General features: G+C 42.0%; 2 protein-coding genes and 4 non-coding genes across 9 annotated transcripts in view; all 6 read left to right on the top strand.

The window, feature by feature from the left end:
* The first annotated feature begins 473 nt into the window (after positions 1–473).
* On the top strand, positions 474–6,109 carry rpl7 (ribosomal protein L7). Of its 2 annotated transcripts, XM_061965634.2 has the most exons (7): positions 474–569; positions 1,176–1,278; positions 2,291–2,457; positions 2,669–2,806; positions 3,099–3,208; positions 5,643–5,853; positions 6,070–6,109. In XM_061965634.2, the coding sequence occupies exons 1-6, from the start codon at positions 556–558 to the stop codon at positions 5,849–5,851; spliced, it is 741 nt and encodes a 246-aa protein (XP_061821618.1). In that variant the 5' UTR covers positions 474–555; the 3' UTR covers positions 5,852–5,853; positions 6,070–6,109. The 2 variants fall into 2 exon arrangements, with proteins under 2 accessions (XP_061821618.1, XP_061821617.1); XM_061965633.2 differs by having other exon boundaries at positions 5,643–6,109.
* On the top strand, positions 2,512–2,603 carry LOC133609946 (small nucleolar SNORD12/SNORD106). Its single transcript, XR_009815806.1, has one exon. It is a non-coding gene; the product is annotated as a small nucleolar SNORD12/SNORD106 (small nucleolar RNA).
* LOC133609944 (small nucleolar SNORD12/SNORD106) lies at positions 2,918–3,010 on the top strand. Its single transcript, XR_009815804.1, has one exon. It is a non-coding gene; the product is annotated as a small nucleolar SNORD12/SNORD106 (small nucleolar RNA).
* LOC133609945 (small nucleolar SNORD12/SNORD106) lies at positions 5,283–5,372 on the top strand. The gene has a single exon (XR_009815805.1). It is a non-coding gene; the product is annotated as a small nucleolar SNORD12/SNORD106 (small nucleolar RNA).
* On the top strand, positions 5,903–5,991 carry LOC133609947 (small nucleolar SNORD12/SNORD106). Its single transcript, XR_009815807.1, has one exon. It is a non-coding gene; the product is annotated as a small nucleolar SNORD12/SNORD106 (small nucleolar RNA).
* Positions 6,110–15,920: 9,811 nt separating the features above from the next.
* The window catches only part of pabpn1 (poly(A) binding protein, nuclear 1), a 58,846-nt gene continuing 55,368 nt past the window's right edge, over positions 15,921–19,398 (top strand). The window contains exons 1-2 of one of the 3 annotated variants that reach the window (XM_061965644.2): positions 15,921–16,376; positions 17,867–17,975. In XM_061965644.2, the coding sequence (XP_061821628.1) occupies positions 16,242–16,376; positions 17,867–17,975 (244 nt within the window). In that variant the 5' untranslated portion in view covers positions 15,921–16,241. Of the gene's footprint in view, positions 16,377–16,584; positions 16,740–17,866; positions 17,976–19,398 lie in introns of those variants that run through there. The other 2 variants (XM_061965645.2, XM_061965647.1) reach the window with 2 other exon arrangements.

Here is a 19,398-nt window from a genome sequence, read left to right as displayed (position 1 = left end):
GAAAATCACTGCATAACTGGAACGTACGTCAGAATTTTTAAAACATCAGGTGGCAATAAATTACAACGATATACACAAAAATATGGGGAATGGGAAATATAATATAGCTTCGGAAATGTTGTATACAAAAATATTAAACCGTGTACATATTTTTATTTTTTTTACACAAAATTGTGTCAATAATTCTGCAATTTAAAAAAAATAGCTTATGACAATTTATAAATTTGGAGTTTTAAATTATCAATGCAGGACGAATGTGTTTTAAAGTCCCCAATTGTGTATATATATTGAAATAAATGCATAGTATAATTTTGGCTAAATAATTATCAGATTAATAATCGTTTTTACCTGATTATACATTCGGTATTATTCAATATAATTGCAAAATACGTGTTTGTTAACATATTATATTTTACGAATAATGTATAATAAATGTATATTTGGGAATTGGGATTTGTAAAACCTATCAGGCAGCGGTGAGGACAGCTTTGTTGGGTCCTCGAGTCCTTAACATGCACATGCGCGGAACGAACTTCCTCTTTCTCGGTGGACGCCATGGCGGATGCAGAGTGAGTGTCTACAGCGACAGTCAAATCCTAATACATCCTTAGTTAAAACACGTATCCAAGCAATCTAAATGATCTGGATCTGCTCTTTAGTTTGTAAATACTGCTATTGTGTTTGTATTGTCGAGGATAATGAAAGTAATTACTGTTGGGTCCACTTTTGAGACAGTGTAGCCGAGTACAACATGGCTGTCTTTCCAGGTCCGACGCCATTATTATGGCAGAAGACCGAACAGAATGAAATGCACTTACACTACATGTTGCGTGTAATGAATATAAATTGTAATCGCTATATGTTTTTGGTATTTTCTGTAATTGTGGCGGTCAATAATGCCAGCTAGCTCGTTAGCATCTCAGTCGCTTCAACTAGACCATAAATTAGATTGAAACAGAGAGTGCTTGAAGTTCTACATCTTGTTGCGTTCTCGATGTTCTACATGCTGCGTGTGTCTCGAATTTCAATGTTAGCCATCAATGTTTTCTGTCCTATTTGCTATACTTGGTTGGCAATGCTATTTAGCATTTCTCAATGGTTTCGAGGAGACCAAGAGTCACCATGATTCATCGTGTTAATTTCTTATATTTACCAAGCCATTTGTCGTCTTGTAGAAAAAAAAAGATTCCGGCAGTCCCTGAGAGCCTTTTGAAAAGGCGTAAGGCCTACGCCACCATGAAGGCCGTCCGCATCAAGAAGATGCTGGCTGAGAAAAAGGTAAAGTTGAAAAGACTTGATTTAAGGAAGATGCTATTGTTGTAGACTGATAAATTCAGTGAGTTAAAATTGAATAATATAACTTTTCAGAAAAAAATAACAAGCTGTGTGACTAAATACTGCGTACAGAACACATCAGGTGAAGTTCTTTATATTCCTGTTAGTTCTTGTTAGGGATTTAATTGTAAGTGAATTACGTATACAAGCGAGTAAACAAGCATTAAAGGCCAGTGCATTCACATCTTATTTGAAGAAATTGCAACTAACACTTTAAGTTGAATTTAGAATTCTAAAATTAATACTGAAGTCCCCGCGACCCCAAAAAAAGACAAGCGGTAGAAAATGGATGGATGGATAGTTTTAATAAAACTACAGTAACCAATATTTAAATGAATTACTTCCAAAATAAAGTAAAGTATCTGTTTTCTGCCCTGGCGTCGCCGATGGACAGCATCCTCGGTGTGCGGAAGCATGTATGTCCCCTCATCTCTGTTTGTTAGCCACTGGCTTCCCTATTTCCATAGCCATCTTGCTCCATCTTTTGTAATCTCTTCTGATGGAATGACTTTTCCTTTGCTGCTAGCTGTGTTACTTCATGTTGTGTTCCAGAAGCATGTGCCGTCGTAACCTTTTCCGCTGTCACCTCTGTCGGCCACGTCCTTAATGGCTGAAAATTGGGTTGCGGCTAGATTATCGTGCTGTAGTTGAACGTTGTGATTTTTCGCTGCCATTTTTTGATGTCACCACAGATGAGCAGACAGACTTACCGTTAAATGTTCCTGTTAAACTATTTAAAGTCTGCCATTCGTAAAACAAATGTTTTCCTTTTCTTGATCAATACCATCTTCTGGAAGGCAAACGCCCCAGGTTCTGATCAATGTAATTGAATCAAAGGAATATATAATCATTAAACTTCACACTCAGTGTAAATGGGTTTGGACTTAATTAAATATCTCCTGCGCATGTTTTACATGCTTTGCTATTAATGCACCCCTTTGTTACGTGTCCATAGTCTCGCAAAGTTACCAGGAAACTGATCTACAAGAGAGCTGAAAAGTATTACAAGGAGTACTGGCAGATGGAAAGGCGTGAGATCCGCCTGTCTCGTACTGCCCGCAAAGTAGGAAACTACTATGTGCCAGCTGAGCCCAAACTGGCCTTTGTCATCAGGATCAGAGGGTAAGCAAAGTGTAAACAAGTGTTAGCAGTTCAAACACAATTATAACAAGTTAAAGTGTGGTTAATGATGACTTCTCTTTCCCCGACTTATCGACCTTGCTGATACAGATGTTTACAATAAGCCAAATTTAATCTGAAACCACACAGTCCTTGTTTCACGTGTGCGCAACCTCGTTTTATGTTTTTACTGATCCCAATCATTGTTTGGCAGTATCAACGGTGTCAGCCCCAAGGTCCGCAAAGTTCTGCAACTGCTCCGTCTACGCCAGATCTTCAATGGTGTCTTCGTCAAGCTGAACAAGGCTTCAATTAACATGCTCCGAATTGCAGAACCTTACATAGCTTGGGGGTAAGTTGCAAAACATTACATCGCTTGGTCAATGACGATGTAAAACAGGACAGAACTGGGCACATGCCCCATGTTTGCTTGTTTTAATAGTATTTACCTAAAGATTTTTACAATGTGGTTAATGATGCACAACTTTTTTCCCCGTCATATCGACCATGGTGAAAGGAAAAACCAAATAAAGCCAATTTTGTCTGAAGCCACATATTTAATCAAATATTACATTATTTTACATTTTGAAGTCAATCTTGCTGTGCTGCTTCTGAAGTTCTTATTATTCTGTCAAACCTGTCAGATACCCCAACCTGAAGTCTGTGCGTGAGCTCATCTACAAGCGTGGCTTTGGGAAGATCAGGAAACAACGTATTGCCCTCACAGACAACGCTTTGGTGGAGAAGAGCCTTGGTATAATGCACACTTCGTTTTTGGGAATTTTTGCAGTTAAGAATGTATCAGTGTGCACTATTAAAATTAAAGCAGTTGGTACTTTGCAGTAGGGCTGGGCAATATGGACGGAAAAGTACATCGATATATTTTCCGGTGAAAAAACACATATAAAGATATAAATTTTTGAGCAAAATTCACTGAAATTGAACTGAATGACAACTGTACTGTAAATAGTCAGTGACAATTTTATTAACCCAGTTAGTCTAGATGGGTATTAATAGCACATAATCTGTTTCAGTAGCACGGAATTACATAACATAAACCATTTCTACGTCGAGGTGGAAATGGGGACTAGATCTTTAGCAATGTGATGTGATTGCCCTGGTTATCTCATAAGGGGTGATACCGAAGCTTGTAGTGTACATTGTTTTAGTGCTGGGTACGTGGATTGCACTGCCACTGTCGTGCCACAGGTTTATGCACTCTTGGTACTTTATTGGGTGTCCCTGTTGAAGGTTGTGGAATAGGTTTGTTGTGCTCGAACTTTTTGTAGCCACAGGTTTCTGACACTCCCTACGAAACACATTCTCCTGCTGTTCGTCCAGTGGCTTAAATCCAAACCACCGCCACACAAAGTCCCGGTGGGGGGTTCAGTCCCCCGACGCTAAATTAATTTCAGCATTCAGACAGGTCAGATTGTGGCTAAAACCTTCACATTTGTCATAATCAGGCAACTTTTTACACCCAAAAAACGGCAAAGATCAGAGTACAAACAATGGTTATTCTTTTAGCTTACTTCCTTTATCTGAATAGCCATTTGTGATTTATAGCATTAAATAACATTGCAGTCATGTTGATTATGTTTCAAAATGATTCAACTATTTAGTGTCAAAATATAAACCGTAGAAATTAATAAAATGTCAGATACTGCTTTGTTTTAAAACACCAATGAAAATTAAATGTAGCATTTGGCTACCCCTGTGGTAAATTTTAAATGTGCTCTATAAATAAAGTTGATTTGATTTAGAAAGGCTATACTGTGGCAAAAGTCATCACATGTCTGCCACAATCATGCGTGTTCTTAAACGTGTATTTCATGTCGAGAGCAGTTTTGATTTGGGATTACATGGTAAACAATTAGAATTAATGTTTTGGGCATTGTTTTATCCAGACGCATACATTTGTCGAAATGTGGCCAAGTAAACGCATTGAGGGTTTCCTGGACGTCGTCGACATTGCTAAAATAAAAATCTGTTGAGAATCCCTCTGCCATCTCCACTAGTTTAAAAAAAATATATATAAATCACCCACTTGAATATTCCCTCTTCTCCGACTCTCTGGTAGTCATTTGGAATTTGCACGTCTGTAGTAATTTCTCTTCCTGGTGTGATGAACCGCCCTATCTTGCCTCTGATTGGCCTGTCCGTAATGTTTTGCCCTAATCTGAACCAATCGTGACTTAGTCAACCAACCAATCATGGATTTTCTTATAAGTAAACCAACCAATCATGGATTTGTTACGTGTATTTTGTCTGTCCGTGAGTTTGCGTTAGTCCATTTTTTTCTCTTCTCCCTCTTATTTGTAAAATGCTAAGCTAACTGCTACATGGGTCTAAAAATAGCTAAGCTACAGAAATCGCTACTTGTTTAAAAACTGCCAAGCTACTGGGGAATGTAGTTAAGCTACGTAGCTTCGATTTTTAGTGAATTATTGGAATGCAGTAGTCTTATCACTGCAGCCGTAAACCGGAATGGATTATCAAAAACCGTACTCATTACGGTAAAACCGTAGTTGTCGGCAGGTATGCAGAAGTTCGGGTTTTATTTACTAGTTGGTCACTAGCATATGTGTTGCTGGTGGCACAGTCGGACTCCATATTTGCTTGTGGTGTTGTTGTGGGTCAGTGCAGTGGGGGAGGCCCGAGGTAGTGAGAAGTGGAGGAGAATCAAGGAACACAAATAAGCGGCGTTTGGTCATAACGTGAAATAAATTATATCGATAAGATATTTTCTTAATTCAGATCTTGTTTAAAAATGTATCGATATATCTTACAAACTCAGTATATCACCCAGCCCTACTATGTAGTTGACTTTGGTGGTTGATGATGCACACTTTTTTTCCCCGTCTTATCGACAATGGTGAAAAAACTAAAACTAAGCCAGTTCTGTCTGAAACCACAATAGCTTGTCAGGACCTAGTAAAATGTAATACTTTGGTCCCCTGCCAAACTGCTCGTCTTTAATTAACTTCCGTGTTGCACGACACTGAACAGCACCAACAGAATAGGAAGGGTGAGGTGGGTCGTGTTTTAAATGTTCAACAATGCTAGTGCACCCCCCGAATACTCCTCCCACCCTGTTCTGTAATAGATTTTTGTTTGTCTAGAAGGAAATTAGTTTTAAAAACAAGTGTCCCTTCTGGAATGTTTGGTTTCATGTAATTTTTTCGCAGGCAAACGCGGCATCATCTGTATGGAGGACCTCATCCATGAGATTTTCACTGTCTGCAAGAACTTCAAGGCGGCCAACAACTTCCTGTGGCCCTTCAAACTGTCGTCACCTCGTGGTGGAATGAACAAGAAGACCACACACTTTGTGGAGGGAGGAGATGCTGGCAACAGGGAGGATCAGATCAACAGAATGATCAGGAGGATGAATTAATAGTGAGTTACAATAAGGCTTGCAGACCTTCAGAGTAAACGTGTTTCATTTGAAGTGGTTTAGGATGCACATTTTTCCCCGTCTTATCGATTATGGTGACAACTAACTAAGGATAAGCCAATTTGGTCTGAAACCACATCTTCACCTGTTAAACCTTCAAATGTTACACTAAAATATGTGTGAAACTCAATTTTAACCACTCTGTTTTTCCCTTTCAGGTTTGTACAAGATTCAAAATAAAAGTTGCAAAAAATGTGATTCATTTTGCGATTATAAATCTATGATTGTGAGCCACTAATTTGAATTCAGTGAAGGTATTTTCCGCAACACCTCGAATGGCATATTTTTGTAATTTATTGCCTTCTTTCAGCTAAACTTTACAAGATGATCATTGAACTGTTATTTTGTTTTTAACCAGAGCTACTGGTAAGCATGTAACTAAGCTACACAGGGTGGGGTTTTAGCACTCATGTTACGGTAACGTGACTGGCTCCACTATTGAAGACTTTAAACTTATGCTGTTACGAGTATAGCCTACCTGCACTTCATTACATCTTGTGTAATGTATGAAGGATCCAGCATGATGCCTTTTATACCCAGTGATGGGCAAGCTACTTGGAAAATGTAAGCTAAGTTACACTCTCGCACTTCACTGTATTTATTTAGTATACCCTTTCTTTGGACCACCCTTATTTTCTCTATCTACAAGAGGAAAAACTCATCTATTGACAAAATACTTACGTGTTTGGCAACAGTAAGTAATGGTTAAATGCAGTAGAACTTCATGAACTCATCTTGTGTTCCTAAATTTGTGTTGGATGTCTTAGATGACCTAAATTTGTGATGGATGTCTTAGATGAAGAGCCGTTATGATTTTGATTCACGGAGTAAACTAAAAACTAGGTTTTGGGTTATTTTCTCTAAATGCGTACATGTTTCTAAATATGGCCAAGGACGCGGGCTATTTTGGGTGTCTTGCACGTCATCACAAAAGGTAACCTTATCTGCGGGAGAGAAAATCCTTCTGCCGTTTTCAAGTATTTTTATTTTGTTTTGAGTGATCAGTTTGTTCAAGCATAAGGATGCTCATAGGTGTACCTGGTACTAGAGAACCCTAGGCCAAAGATCAATGATCGATTTTGTAATCGTATCAGCTGATCTGACGCCGTATGTTTTGGACACTCGGGTGAAGAGAGGGGCTGAACTGTCAACTGATCACCATCTGGTGGTGAGTTGGGTCAGATGGCGGGGAAAACCTCTGGACAGACCTGGCAAACCCAAGTGTGTAGTGCGGGTGAACTGGGAATGTTTGGAGGAGTCCTCTGTCCGGAAGGATTTCAACTCCCACCTCCGGCGGTACGTCTCTGCCATCCCTGTGGAGTTTGGGGACATTGAACAGGAATGGGCAATGTTCAAAGCCTCTATTGCTAAAGCTGCAGCTGCGTGTTGTGGCCAGAAGGTCTTAAGTGCCTCAAGGGGCGGTAACCCTCGAACACCCTGGTGGTCAGGGAAGCCGTCCGACTGAAGGAGTCCTACCGGGGTTTGTTATCCCAGGGGACTCCGGAGGCAGTTACAAGGTACCGACAGGCCCGAAGGGCTGTGGACGAGGCTAAGCAGAGGGTGTGGGAGCAGTTCGGGGAATCCATGGAGAAGGACTATCGGGCGGCACCAAAGCTGTTCTGGAAAACCTTACGGCACCTCAGGAGGGGGAAGCAGGGAACCATCCAAGCTGTGTACGGCAAGGATGGGACTTTGCTGACTTCAAGTGAGGAAGTTGTAGGGCGATGGAAAGAGCACTTTAAGGAACTCCTTAACCTAATTACATCAGACACACCCTCCCTGATAGGAGCAGAGCCTGAGGATGATGGGGGACCGACGTCGATCTCTCGGAGTGAAGTCACTGAGGTAGTTAGACAACTCCACAGTGGCAAAGCTCCGGGAGTTGACGAGATCCGTCCAGAAATGCTGAAGGCTCTGGGTGTTGATGGGCTGTCTTGGTTGATACGCCTTTTCAACATTGTGTGGAAGTCTGGGACAGTGCCGAGGGAGTGGCAGACTGGGGTGGTGGTTCCCCTTTTCAAAAAGGGGGACCAGAGGGTGTGTGCTAATTACAGGGGTATCACACTACTCAGCCTCCCTGGGAAAGTTTACGCCAAGGTACTGGAAAGGAGGGTCCGGCCGATAGTCGAACCTCAGATTCAAGAGGAGCAATGTGGATTCCGTCCTGGTCGTGGAACAACTGACCAGCTCTTTACGCTTGCGGGAATCCTGGAGAAGGCCTGGGAGTATGCCTATCCAGTCTACATGTGCTTCGTGGATTTGGAGAAGGCGTATGACCGGGTTCCCCGGGAGATCTTGTGGAAGGTGCTGAGGGAGTACGGAGTGAGGGGAACCGTGCTGAGGGCCATCCAATCTCTGTATAACCAAAGCGAGAGTTGTGTCCGGGTGCTTGGATGTAAGTCGGATCCGTTTCCAGTGGGGGTTGGTCTCCGTCAGGACTGCGCTCTGTCACCTATCCTGTTTGTGATTTTCATGGACAGGATTTCTAGGCAGAGTCGTGGCCATGGCGGAGAGGGTATACGTCTCGGGGGGGCTAAAGGTTGCGTCACTGCTGTTTGCAGATGATGTGGTCCTGATGACACCTTCGGTTCGTGACCTTCAGCTCTCACTGGATCGGTTCGCAGCCGAGTGTTCAGCGGCTGGAATGAGGATCAGCATCTCCAAATCTGAGACCATGGTTCTCAGCAGGAAACCGATGGATTGTACAGTCCAGGTAGAGGACGAGACTCTGTCCCAGGTGGAGGAGTTTAAGTATCTTGGGGTCTTGTTCACGAGTGAGGGAAAGATGTAGAAGGAAATCAGCCGGAGAATCGGAGCAGCTGGGGCAGTATTGCAGTCTCTCTGCCGCACTGTTGTGACGAAACGAGAGCTGAGCCAGAAGGCAAAGCTCTCGGTCTACTGAGCTATCTACATTCCGACTCTCACCTATGGTCATGAAGTGTGGGTCATGACCGAAAGAATAAGATTGTGGATACAAGCGGCCGAAATTAGTTTCCTCAGAAGGGTGGCTGGCATCTCCCTTAGAGATAGGGTGAGAAGTTCAGTCACCCGAGAGAGACTCGGAGTAGAGCCGCTGCTTCTTCGCTTGGAAAGGAGCCAGCTTAGGTGGTTCGGGCATCTCGTGTGGATGCCTCACGAGCGTCTCCCTAGGGAGGTCCTCGTTGCACGTCCCACTGGGAGGAGACCCCGCGGCAGGCCAAGGACCAGATGGGGGGATTACATCTCTCTGGCCTGGGAACGCTTCGGGATTCCCCAGGAGGAAGTCGCTAATGTTGCTCTGGAGAGGGAAGTCTGGGGGGTCTCTGCTGGAGCTGTTGTCCCCGCGACCCGAATCCGGATAAGCGGTTGAAGATGGATGGATGTCAGTTTGAAGGGACTCTTTTGACTCCCTCGTCATGTGACATTTGTACGTGACTTACTAGTTTCGATGACCTGCCTTATCTTGCCTCTGGTCAATCCGCAATGTTTCGCCCTAACCATAGCCAATCATAGTTTTTGTCCGTATGAATGTTCTCGTTTATTCAGGTCATTGTATTTTCTCCACATTTTTTTTTTTACTGGATTCACAGTCTATTTTCTCTTTGTAGCTTTGATGTAAGCTACATGGGTCTAAAAGTAGTTAAGCTACAGGAAAAACTACTCGTCAAAAATGTGGCCAAGCTACCGCTACTTCACTGGGAAATGTAGTTAAGCTACTTAGCTTAGCTACATGTCGCTTGCTACTGCCCATCACTGTTTACACCTGAAAGCATATCCGATATTGTCGTGTACAGTCGAGGGACTCTCAAATTGGCACCAGCGTGGGCCTGAAACCCACGGTTTCAACTTATGGTGGCTTTATATGGGATCTGCTCCAGGATGACAAATCAGGTAACAAATGGGGACTTTCCCAACCACTCAACATTTGAGTAATGAGTGAGAGAGCTTTGCTACATGCAAGTGAATGTCGCTTCTTGTATGCTAAACGAGTGGTAGCTAACAATGCGGTCCATCCATCCATCTTCTTCCACTTATCCGAGGTCGGGTCGCGCGGGCAGACAACAAACAAAACAAGACAAAACAAAACAAGACAAGCTCCAAATTTGCAGCCAGAACATCATACAGGTGTGACAGAGGACGCCCACAGCAGGACGAACAGCAGGAGATACAAACAGACCCCTGCTGGACATAAGTGTCAACGGACAATGTTATCAGTTCATGATTGACAATGGTGCCACACAATCATTGAAGCATCCCTTTGTGGTCAACCTGCACACACCTTGTAATGACCTGCTTTAGGAACTATGCCCTGACATTCAATACCGCAAAGAAGGCACTTCCTGATGTTGCCCGACAACACGACATCAGCTGACAGCTACTGGGTACGCCTCCCAGGAAAGAATGGAGGACGGGGACTGCTCCAACTGTCCTATCGGTGAAAGCCCTGGCTGACTGAGGTGCGTCCGTGTGTGCCGCCACCCGACCCGCCAAAATGTATGATCACCAATTAGACAACTCATGATAGGAGCCTTTTGACCCCTATATATGGTGGAACTCAAGGTATGGCCGCTCATGTGAACTATCCTTACAACAGTTAGAATGATATAAGATGGTCAATTGCTGTCCAACATTGTTCCCTTGTCTTCTGTCCCGCCTACGAAACCAAAGACTTAGGTCGAATGATTAAAACAGGGTGTAGTTGACGCTGATTGGACCGATACGCAAATACCACATTTTCAATTGTTTCGGTTGTCTGTTAAAAACATAGCTATAGGCTGCAATTTGGACACTCGTACTGTAGGCTACAAGGAGCTAGCGCTACACAACAGCTGAGCCAAAACAACGCATTTAAGCAAATCAATTAATTATAGTTGCTTATACACGAAGTCGTTTTAGAGACAGAAGTCTGTAGAAAGTATTCGGTAACAAATGTGTCCGCATCATTAAACTTTCTACAACAGGAACCATACTGAACAAATCCAGCAGTTACTGTCGGACTCTAATCTGGGGTACCTTTGTCTCTCGAAGACATGGTTAAAACCTGCAACACCATTTTGTTCTAATTAATGTCCCGGGATACAAGATTACAGAAGAAACAGATCAAGTGACTGAGGGGGGAGGAGTTATGATTTATGAAAGGGAAAACATTAAAAGTGAACAGATAACACTCCCAGTAGATCATCTTGAGTGTGTTGGAATTAAAATCACATTTCCTCAGAAATGTATTTCAAGGTAATTGTAGCATACCGACCGACCACAGCTAAAGACATTTTTCTCGATTCATTTTCAGACATCCTCAAACAGCACAGTATGAAAGAATTGAACGTCATGGGGGACGTTAATCTTGATTGGTAAATAAGTCGCGTAGAAAGAAACTTAAGGATATTATAAACGGCTTCTACTATACTTATCTAAATGATAAGCAGCCCTACTAGAATTACATTTGGATGACAAAAATCAAAGAGATCATCTGTAAATACACTAATACAAAACCCAGAAAGAAAAGTGCTAAAATAAAAAAATACCTTCAACTGATGAAACAATTTGGATTCTAATGAAAAATCGGGACTCAGCTCTCATAAGAGCAATTAAAACAGGTCTAAATACAGATCGTATGATTTTAAAAGTTTTGAGGAACAAAGTTACAATGCTTATGCGGAAGTCTAAGGCTGACTTTCACTTAGAATTAATCAAAGCTGCAAATGGGAACATTAGACAGTTATGGAAAACCATTTACAAACTTACGGGAAGAGAGCAAACAAGAAACAACTACACTATAACATTAAACATCAATGGCGCTACTATCACAGACAGTCTGGACATAAGTAATAATTTTAATGAACATTTCATCCAGTCTGTACAAACCCTGAATAAAAAGTCCCTCATAATCAGTGCAAATAATTGCCATTTATTCAGGATGGACTAATTTTAGAATTAACAAATGAAACAAAGGTAAACAAAATCACGATCTAGAGATATATACGATCTGGACATTTTCTTCCTAAAAATGTATAAAGATAGTCTTACTGCTCCTATAACAACATTGTTAAATAAATCAATAACAGAAAACACTTTCCCTACCACGTTGAAAACTGCTACTATCATCCAAATCCATAAAGCAGGAAATAAACAAGACATCAACAAGTACAGACCAATTAGCCTTCTCCCCGTTATATCCAAAGGAATAGAAAATTTGGAGTTAAAAAGTGGCTTTGGAGCAATCAAAGCTGCTCACACGGTCACTAAGAGGGGCATTATGTTGACACATCAACTTAATGTGTATTTTATTAATCCATGAGAGCATTTTTGTTGTAAATTGTGAGGTATGGCTGTTAAAATCATGGTTGTTTTAAAAAAAATGATGACAGATGTGAACAAGAGCATGTATTGTCTTTGTGTGATGATGTAAATAAGGTGTGGTTGTATTGTATATTAAGTAGGTGTGGATGAAGGGGCATTTTATGACTTTTCTTAATTTGATTACATGCTATAGTATGATTATTTATTGATTAATTATTAATTATTATGAATGTTTATATATTATTTATTATGATTAATTAGTGTCATAATTTTATTGCATGATTTTTGTATCCCTTTAATTCAGGTAGCCAGGGAGTGAAGATGGAAAGTAGCTATTTAGATATAATATCTGGTACAGAACATATCTGTCTTTGAACTTAACGTTTCTGTGCATTGTCCTATTATATATAGACTAAATAAACTATGTCGTGAATTATTGAGGCCACAATAATTCACTAGGTGTTGTAAAATATCAAATTACTATTGCAAAAGCAAACATTGACCTCAAACATGACCTGTCCTCCGCCTCTGTTCTTGCTGCGCTTGACTATCAGCTGCCTTTTCTTTTTCTTGGATGTTTCTGAAAGTACTACTACTACCACTACTACTACTATTACTATTACTAAAACTAACACTGTCCCTTTTTCAGGGACAGAGGGGGGAGGTGAGTTTTGATTGTGTCAAGTTTGAGCGTGTCGAGGTTTTTATTTAATTGATATGATCAATCCGGTACAAGGATAAAGGTACGTAATGATTTAGGTTGACAATTACAGTGTGGTTGGCGGAAGCAACCCCAACCTCAAAGGAGGATGCCAATTCAGTAATTAAATGTTTTGTGAATGATCTAATATCCTGACATGGTTTCCCCAAAAAGATTAGGTCAAACAACGGCACCCATTTTAAGAAAGCAGGTTATCATCCTCAGTCACAAGGTAAGGTTGAAAGGAGGAACCAGAAAATCAAAACAAATTGGCTAAAATCTGTGCACAGACCAAATTGAATGTTGCCATTAGCGTTAATGATCATTCGAATGTCCCTGAATAAAACTGTTTTTACGGCCTTTGAATTTTTCACCCTATGAACTGCATACAGATCAGCCCTTCCCAGGACCAGCAGCTTCCTAGGAAGGCGGAAAGACCATGAGACCAAAATGGTATGTTTACAAAATGCAGAATTTGTGTGCCAGTTCCTCTGTGCAGATTCGAGGATGACAGCCGCCACTCCAGATTCCCTTCCACCCGCCGAGAGGGGAAGGGTCAAAATCGGATCCCAGACCAGCACCCGATACCTGACTGGAAGGAACCGAGAGGAGAGACAACACCTTGCCAGCGATGACGAGAACGACCAAGGTTGCCAGCCACGATGTGTCCGTCGGACCTCCAGCAGCTGTGGAAGGAGGGGTCGGGAGTGCCGAAGCGGCGAGGAGGCCTTGAAGCAAGCCGAGGGCGTGGACCAAAGCCCCAACAGCCCCAACTCTACTTCAGCTTTCCCCAGAGCGGCCAGCGCGCACATGCCATTGCACAGTCTGCCCAATGGACTGAGCCACACCCCAAGGAGAGACAGAGACAGACTGTTTGAGTGGATCTCCTTCTTCACCAAGGCAGCCAAAAGCCCAACGAGGTGTCGGCAGGCCACCAGCCTGCTGCACCACAGATTTTGGTTGATTGATCATTAATGTGAAATACATCTGAATAAGTATATATATATATATATGCATCTAATTATGTTCAATGATGTTCATGATCAAAGTATTCTGTTATTCCTTTACTAAATCAAAGGGTAGGCCACTAATTGTGTTCTGTGATATGGTTTTACTGCAGGCTGGTAACAGCAATCGCTCCGTTAAGGGGTCATAGAGGAATTTCGCCTCGTATAAAAACATTGAGGTTTTTGCCTCTATCTGTAGTAGATATTTTAAGTAAGTGGCCTACGTCAGAAATCGGTATGGGCCAGGGTTCTAGAACCCTGGAAGAGGGGTATGTAGTGGAATTTCTGACTTTTGAACTATATTTCGTGTCTGTCAAGAATGTCTGCTCGTTTCATTCTTTTCTATTCTAAACCATTGGAGGACCAGATGTAGGTAAAAGATGAATATGGAGTCGCTCTGACCATTCTACAAAATGTTTTGATTGTCTATCATGACTAAGAGATTCAAGGATGTTGCAGAACAAACAGGTCGAAAACAACAGGACCTTGACGCAGGAAGGAAACAGATAAAATGGCCAAGAGACAAGGGCTATGTGTGATTGCTTGATTCTTGTGTCCTCCAGAGGACGTTTGTCTGTCTGCACGGGCAACTCAATCCAACTTTGTACTTTTTGACTATGGGTAAATAAACCTTTTGTACTAAACTCACTTTTGTTGCTGTTTAAGCTTCGGACAATCCACTACATTTGCAGTGTAATGTGGCGACTTGTCACATTCTTTAATTTATGACCATTTGACCTGTTATTCCAATGGTTCTCAAACTTTTTTCCCACGAAGTACCACCTAAGAAAAACACTTGGCTCTCCAAGGACCACCAATGTTAAGTTTGAAAAGTAACACTGTTTAATATAGACAAATTAAACACAGTATTTTTATTTTGATCAAGTGATTCTTTGGCATGCCACTAGATAGAGCCCGTGTGTACCACAGTTTGAGAATCACTATGCTATTCCAATTATGACTGTGGTAATTAGCGCCAAGATCAGTTCAATTTTAAAAGATGCATGCCTAATATCTCACCAAAGTCAAATTTATTGGCCAAGTACATTCAACACACAATTAATGTGACTTGGTAGACTATCTGTTTAATGCAAGAATCAAAGAAAAAGGCGACAACTACGAGAGTACAGTGGGTGAGCCATTTGTGGCGCCATCTTGGTACGAAAACAAAGGACATTCAAAGAGCACAGAGCTGATGCAACCAACTGCCCCGCCAAATGCGCTAGTTCTCCATGCAGCAACGAAAGTAAAATACATCGAGAAACAAAACCATGGTGGTTAAATTGTAAGACGTATGGAAAGATCCACTAGTTGTTTAAAAATTTAAGAAAAAAATAAAGTTCAGTATTCATAATTCTGAAAAAAAATTCCACAGTGCATTGTGGGATTTGTCGTTGTTTGATTGCGAAGATAAATTATATAAGATAGCGCTGTGGCTACCTGTTTTTTTTTAACGGATCACGTTGCCTGACAGTTTGGACCCTCAAGAAATTCCGTATTATTCCAGAAAAGTATACTTTACAAATTGTTTGCACCATATGTCGCTTTTATTTGTTTATCAATCAATATATGGTACATTTTGCTACAAAATGTGGCTGACTTAAAGGTAAGGTTATTGTATAAACTATAAAAACAGTATTTAAAAGCATTCCGACTGAGGGCTCTATTAAAATACGTCACAACATGAAAGCGTTTAGTTTACATAGTATAAAAAACCCACAAAAAAACGGGTATGTTCTCAGGAGACTAACTTTAGCCATCCAACGAAGGTAAGTTATATTCGGTAAAATATGTTTTATTTAACTTATTGAAAATAATGACATTTTCACTTTGAACTCGTCGGGTTAATTTGTGGGTTACCTCTGTAGTGTTCCGCGGATCTTTAATCCAATTAAAATCAGGCATTTGATTTGGCACCCGGAAAAGGCTAGTCCCTAAACCAATATGAATGTGAGCAGGAATAAATGGGAGGGCCCGTATTGCCCAATAGCGAATGGGGTTGACGCATACGTCCGCAGTGGCACATTTGCTCCGCCCTCGGCCTCCATTTCTGAAAATAGGCGACGACGCCGCCGCCGATGTCGTGTCTTCGCCTTCTTTTTTAAACTGAGTTAAATAATTGAACAAGACTCTCAGGGCTGTGACTCAAATGTCAATTTAACATTGTACGCTATTTCAAAAGTGGCTATACCTTAGCTAGTATTTTATTTTCTGTTTTAACTTTAGCAAACGGCGTTTTCCGCCGCACCCCCTCTTGAACGTCCCACTCACTCCCCCTTGTGTGAGTAGGGGCCTGCTACGTTACGTTGGCCACGAGGTGCGTTGTTACACTCGGAACGGGACGATGGCGGAGTTCGGCAATGGACTAGCGGAAGAATCTCTATTGGATTCTGACCCCGGACACCCAGAGCTGGAAGACACGGTTGTCGGTGACGAGGAACCGGGTTTAGAAGAGGGGGAAGCTGCAATAGAAGACCCGGTAAGTGAAGGCTATTGTTACAGCCGTGTTGTATGAACAAATGTCGACAGACTGTACTTCAGTTTATTAAAACATTATTAGCACATATCTGCGTTTTAAGATTGACTCACATGTATGTGGCTACTATGTGTATTAACCGCCATTACGGTTCGTGCAGTGCAGTGTAATTTGGTGGTGACATGCGCGATATCGGCCGCCATCTTGGCGCTAGTTTCTGCGCCAGGGTGCGAGACCGAGCCTCTCAAATCGTCTAAAAAAATGCAAGAAATGGGACTCATGAGACCGTAGGGGCAACGGTAGGGTAGGCTGCAGCTTCTAAACACAACCGCGCCGCCCCTTCATTGAGAAGCCGCCTTATTAACGGTAATGATAGGTTTTTGCTCCCATGTCTGCATTCGGCATCATACTCGCTGCGGCATTTCGCAGAAGTGTAGCTGAATAGCGATAGCCGGTTAATGCTAGCACAACTTGCTACACCGCGATACAATGCTACCTCCTGGATGTACACCCTTTTAATCACGTGACACGATACAATGTGGTTTGTCACTGTTGAAAATGCGTGTGACCACTGACATTCAGGATCATGAGTAGCTAGGGTGGTGTTGGCCGTTGCCTGTTATTTTGTTTGCACCGTTTTGAAATGTTTTTGCGACTGCGGGGTTCTCTCCGGGTACCACAGCTTCCTCCCAAAAACATGCACCTGGGAATTTGTTGATTGGCAACACAAAATTGTCCCTAGTGGGTGAGTTTGAATGTTGTCTGTGTTGGCCCTGCGATGAGTTTGCGACTTGTCCAGGGTGGACCCTGCCTTCCGCCCGAGTGCAACTGGGATAGGATAGAAAATGGTTGGATGTGATGCTAGTTTTGATATAAACACGTGCTTGATGGCGGGTCATTGCGACACGTCTGTTCGAGCTGGCTGAACAATGAAGTCAGGTTGCGGTAATATAGGAGTCTGGTCTACATTCATCTGTCTGGGCTTTCTCGTTATTTTTGATACACATTGTTCCTTCAATGCAATAACTGCAGTGGTTGTTATCTCATGTCATGTGCATACGCATTTGCAATGACTGTATTGTGGATCAGTGCATTTTTGGTTTCGGTCTGGGTCAGCATTGCCATAAATGGAACTGGAATGACTCCCACTGCATTGCACCACTCTTCCAGGATGGGCCACATTCACATGGGACAGTGTCATCTGTGTTGTGCACCAAGTATGGTACACACAACCCTAATTGTCTAGCCAAATGCTTGGTGTCTACACTGTCTGTTAATCTTAGTTGGGCTATTGTTACCCCCAGAATTTGATCTCATCATGCTAGCCCACCCGTTTGATCGTGAGACAATGCTGGAAAAATACCATACTGTAGTGACCGCTTTACTAGCTTTATACCAGAATTGTCATAAATAATTGTAAAAAGGTTAAAACAACATTTTCCACGTTTGGCGTCCTGTTTGAGCTTCACTAGCATTTCTGTATCTGCTCCTAGGAGCTGGAGGCAATCAAAGCCCGGGTGAGAGAGATGGAGGAAGAGGCAGAGAAGCTGAAGGAGTTGCAGAACGAGGTGGAGAAACAAATGAATCTCAGTCCCCCACCAGGTAAATTTGTGTATGTGTATAATTGTGCCTGCACTATCAATTCAATACATCATCGGTTATGTCTGTTGTACCAGGGTTGCCGTGGGGCATAAAAGATCATTAAGTCATTCTACAGATTTTGCAAAAATAAAGGCCTTAAATGACATTAAAATGCATTAAATACAATGTCCAGAGGCATTAGAAAATATAGTACAATTGTAGGACTGGGCCAATAGTCAATAAGTCACTCAATCAAACTTAATTAAAATGAACTAAGTAACACTGTGGTTATTAAAAAATTGCTGAGTCTGTATTTATTTTCTTCGTCTTAGACTTGAAAACAAAAGGTCTGGTAATGACCGAAAGCATTAAAAGCGCTGCCTCCATAGCGGATGGCAAAATCAAACGGTTTTGCTGTTTTTTCAGCACTTCTGGCGCTATCTACTGTACCAGGGCTCGAATTTAACCACGGCAACTGCGGAAAAAGCCGCGACCGCCCTCGTCACTTGCCGTAATGCCCTAAAGATTGAAACAACATCGACGGCAAGAACATGCCGTGACTGCCCTTGACTTTTTAGTCAAAGGCGAAAAATGATTATATCGTGATATTGGAGTATACTTTCTCACGCAGTTGCTTTTAGCTGCGGGCATTACACTACAGGCCTTTCTCACTCTTTCTAGTCTCTCCTTCTCACAGGGGCGTAAAACAAGCCCACCTTCTTACATACGTCACATACTGTCGCGCGTGTAGCGTCATACGCCCTCGCCCAGCAGAGAGGTAGCAGCATGGCTAACGTTAGCTGAGGCAGGTGGTACAAGCGGAGCGGACAATACAAGAAAAGGTGCAAAACTGATCACAAATGGAGGAAGAACAATTAATGCCCAAAAAAAACAGCACAGAGTCCATCATCTGGCGGTAGTTTGGCTTCAAGCGGGAAGATATTCAGCAGACAACAGTAATATGCAAAGTATGCAGCAGTATAATTTTGCAATGCAACTCTGAGTGACAGTGACAACAAGCGGCCCTAACGGTGTTCGTCAACACCGTTCAATTATTGTAACGTCTATCGAGATGCTTCGAGGACAGGAATTATATCGATCACTTTATTGAGCAAAACTGTTTATATTCGGCCGTAACCACACCAAAAACATGACTAAAAGACTAGTCATTTTCTGCCGTACAAACCAGGCCAAAACCAACTTGTCATCTGTCACCAACACGCATACCACTAAGCCACTGGTGCGTTTTATGGCCACACAAAAAGTCGGACAACTCAAACACCACACAAAGTTACACTATGACTCCTCAGTCATACATGTGCTTATTCTACTGTCATTTATTATTAATGTTATTAATATTTATTTATATTAATCATGGAATGCTGTTACTAGAAAAAGTTACAGGAATGCACACTTCATCCTATGCTTACATTTCATTGTGCAA

Source organism: Nerophis lumbriciformis, linkage group LG07, assembly GCF_033978685.3.
Source record: "Nerophis lumbriciformis linkage group LG07, RoL_Nlum_v2.1, whole genome shotgun sequence".
In the NCBI taxonomy this organism is placed as follows: Eukaryota; Metazoa; Chordata; class Actinopteri; order Syngnathiformes; family Syngnathidae; genus Nerophis; species Nerophis lumbriciformis.
Note: the sequence above shows the minus strand (reverse complement) of the source record. Positions and strands in the feature narration are given on the sequence as shown.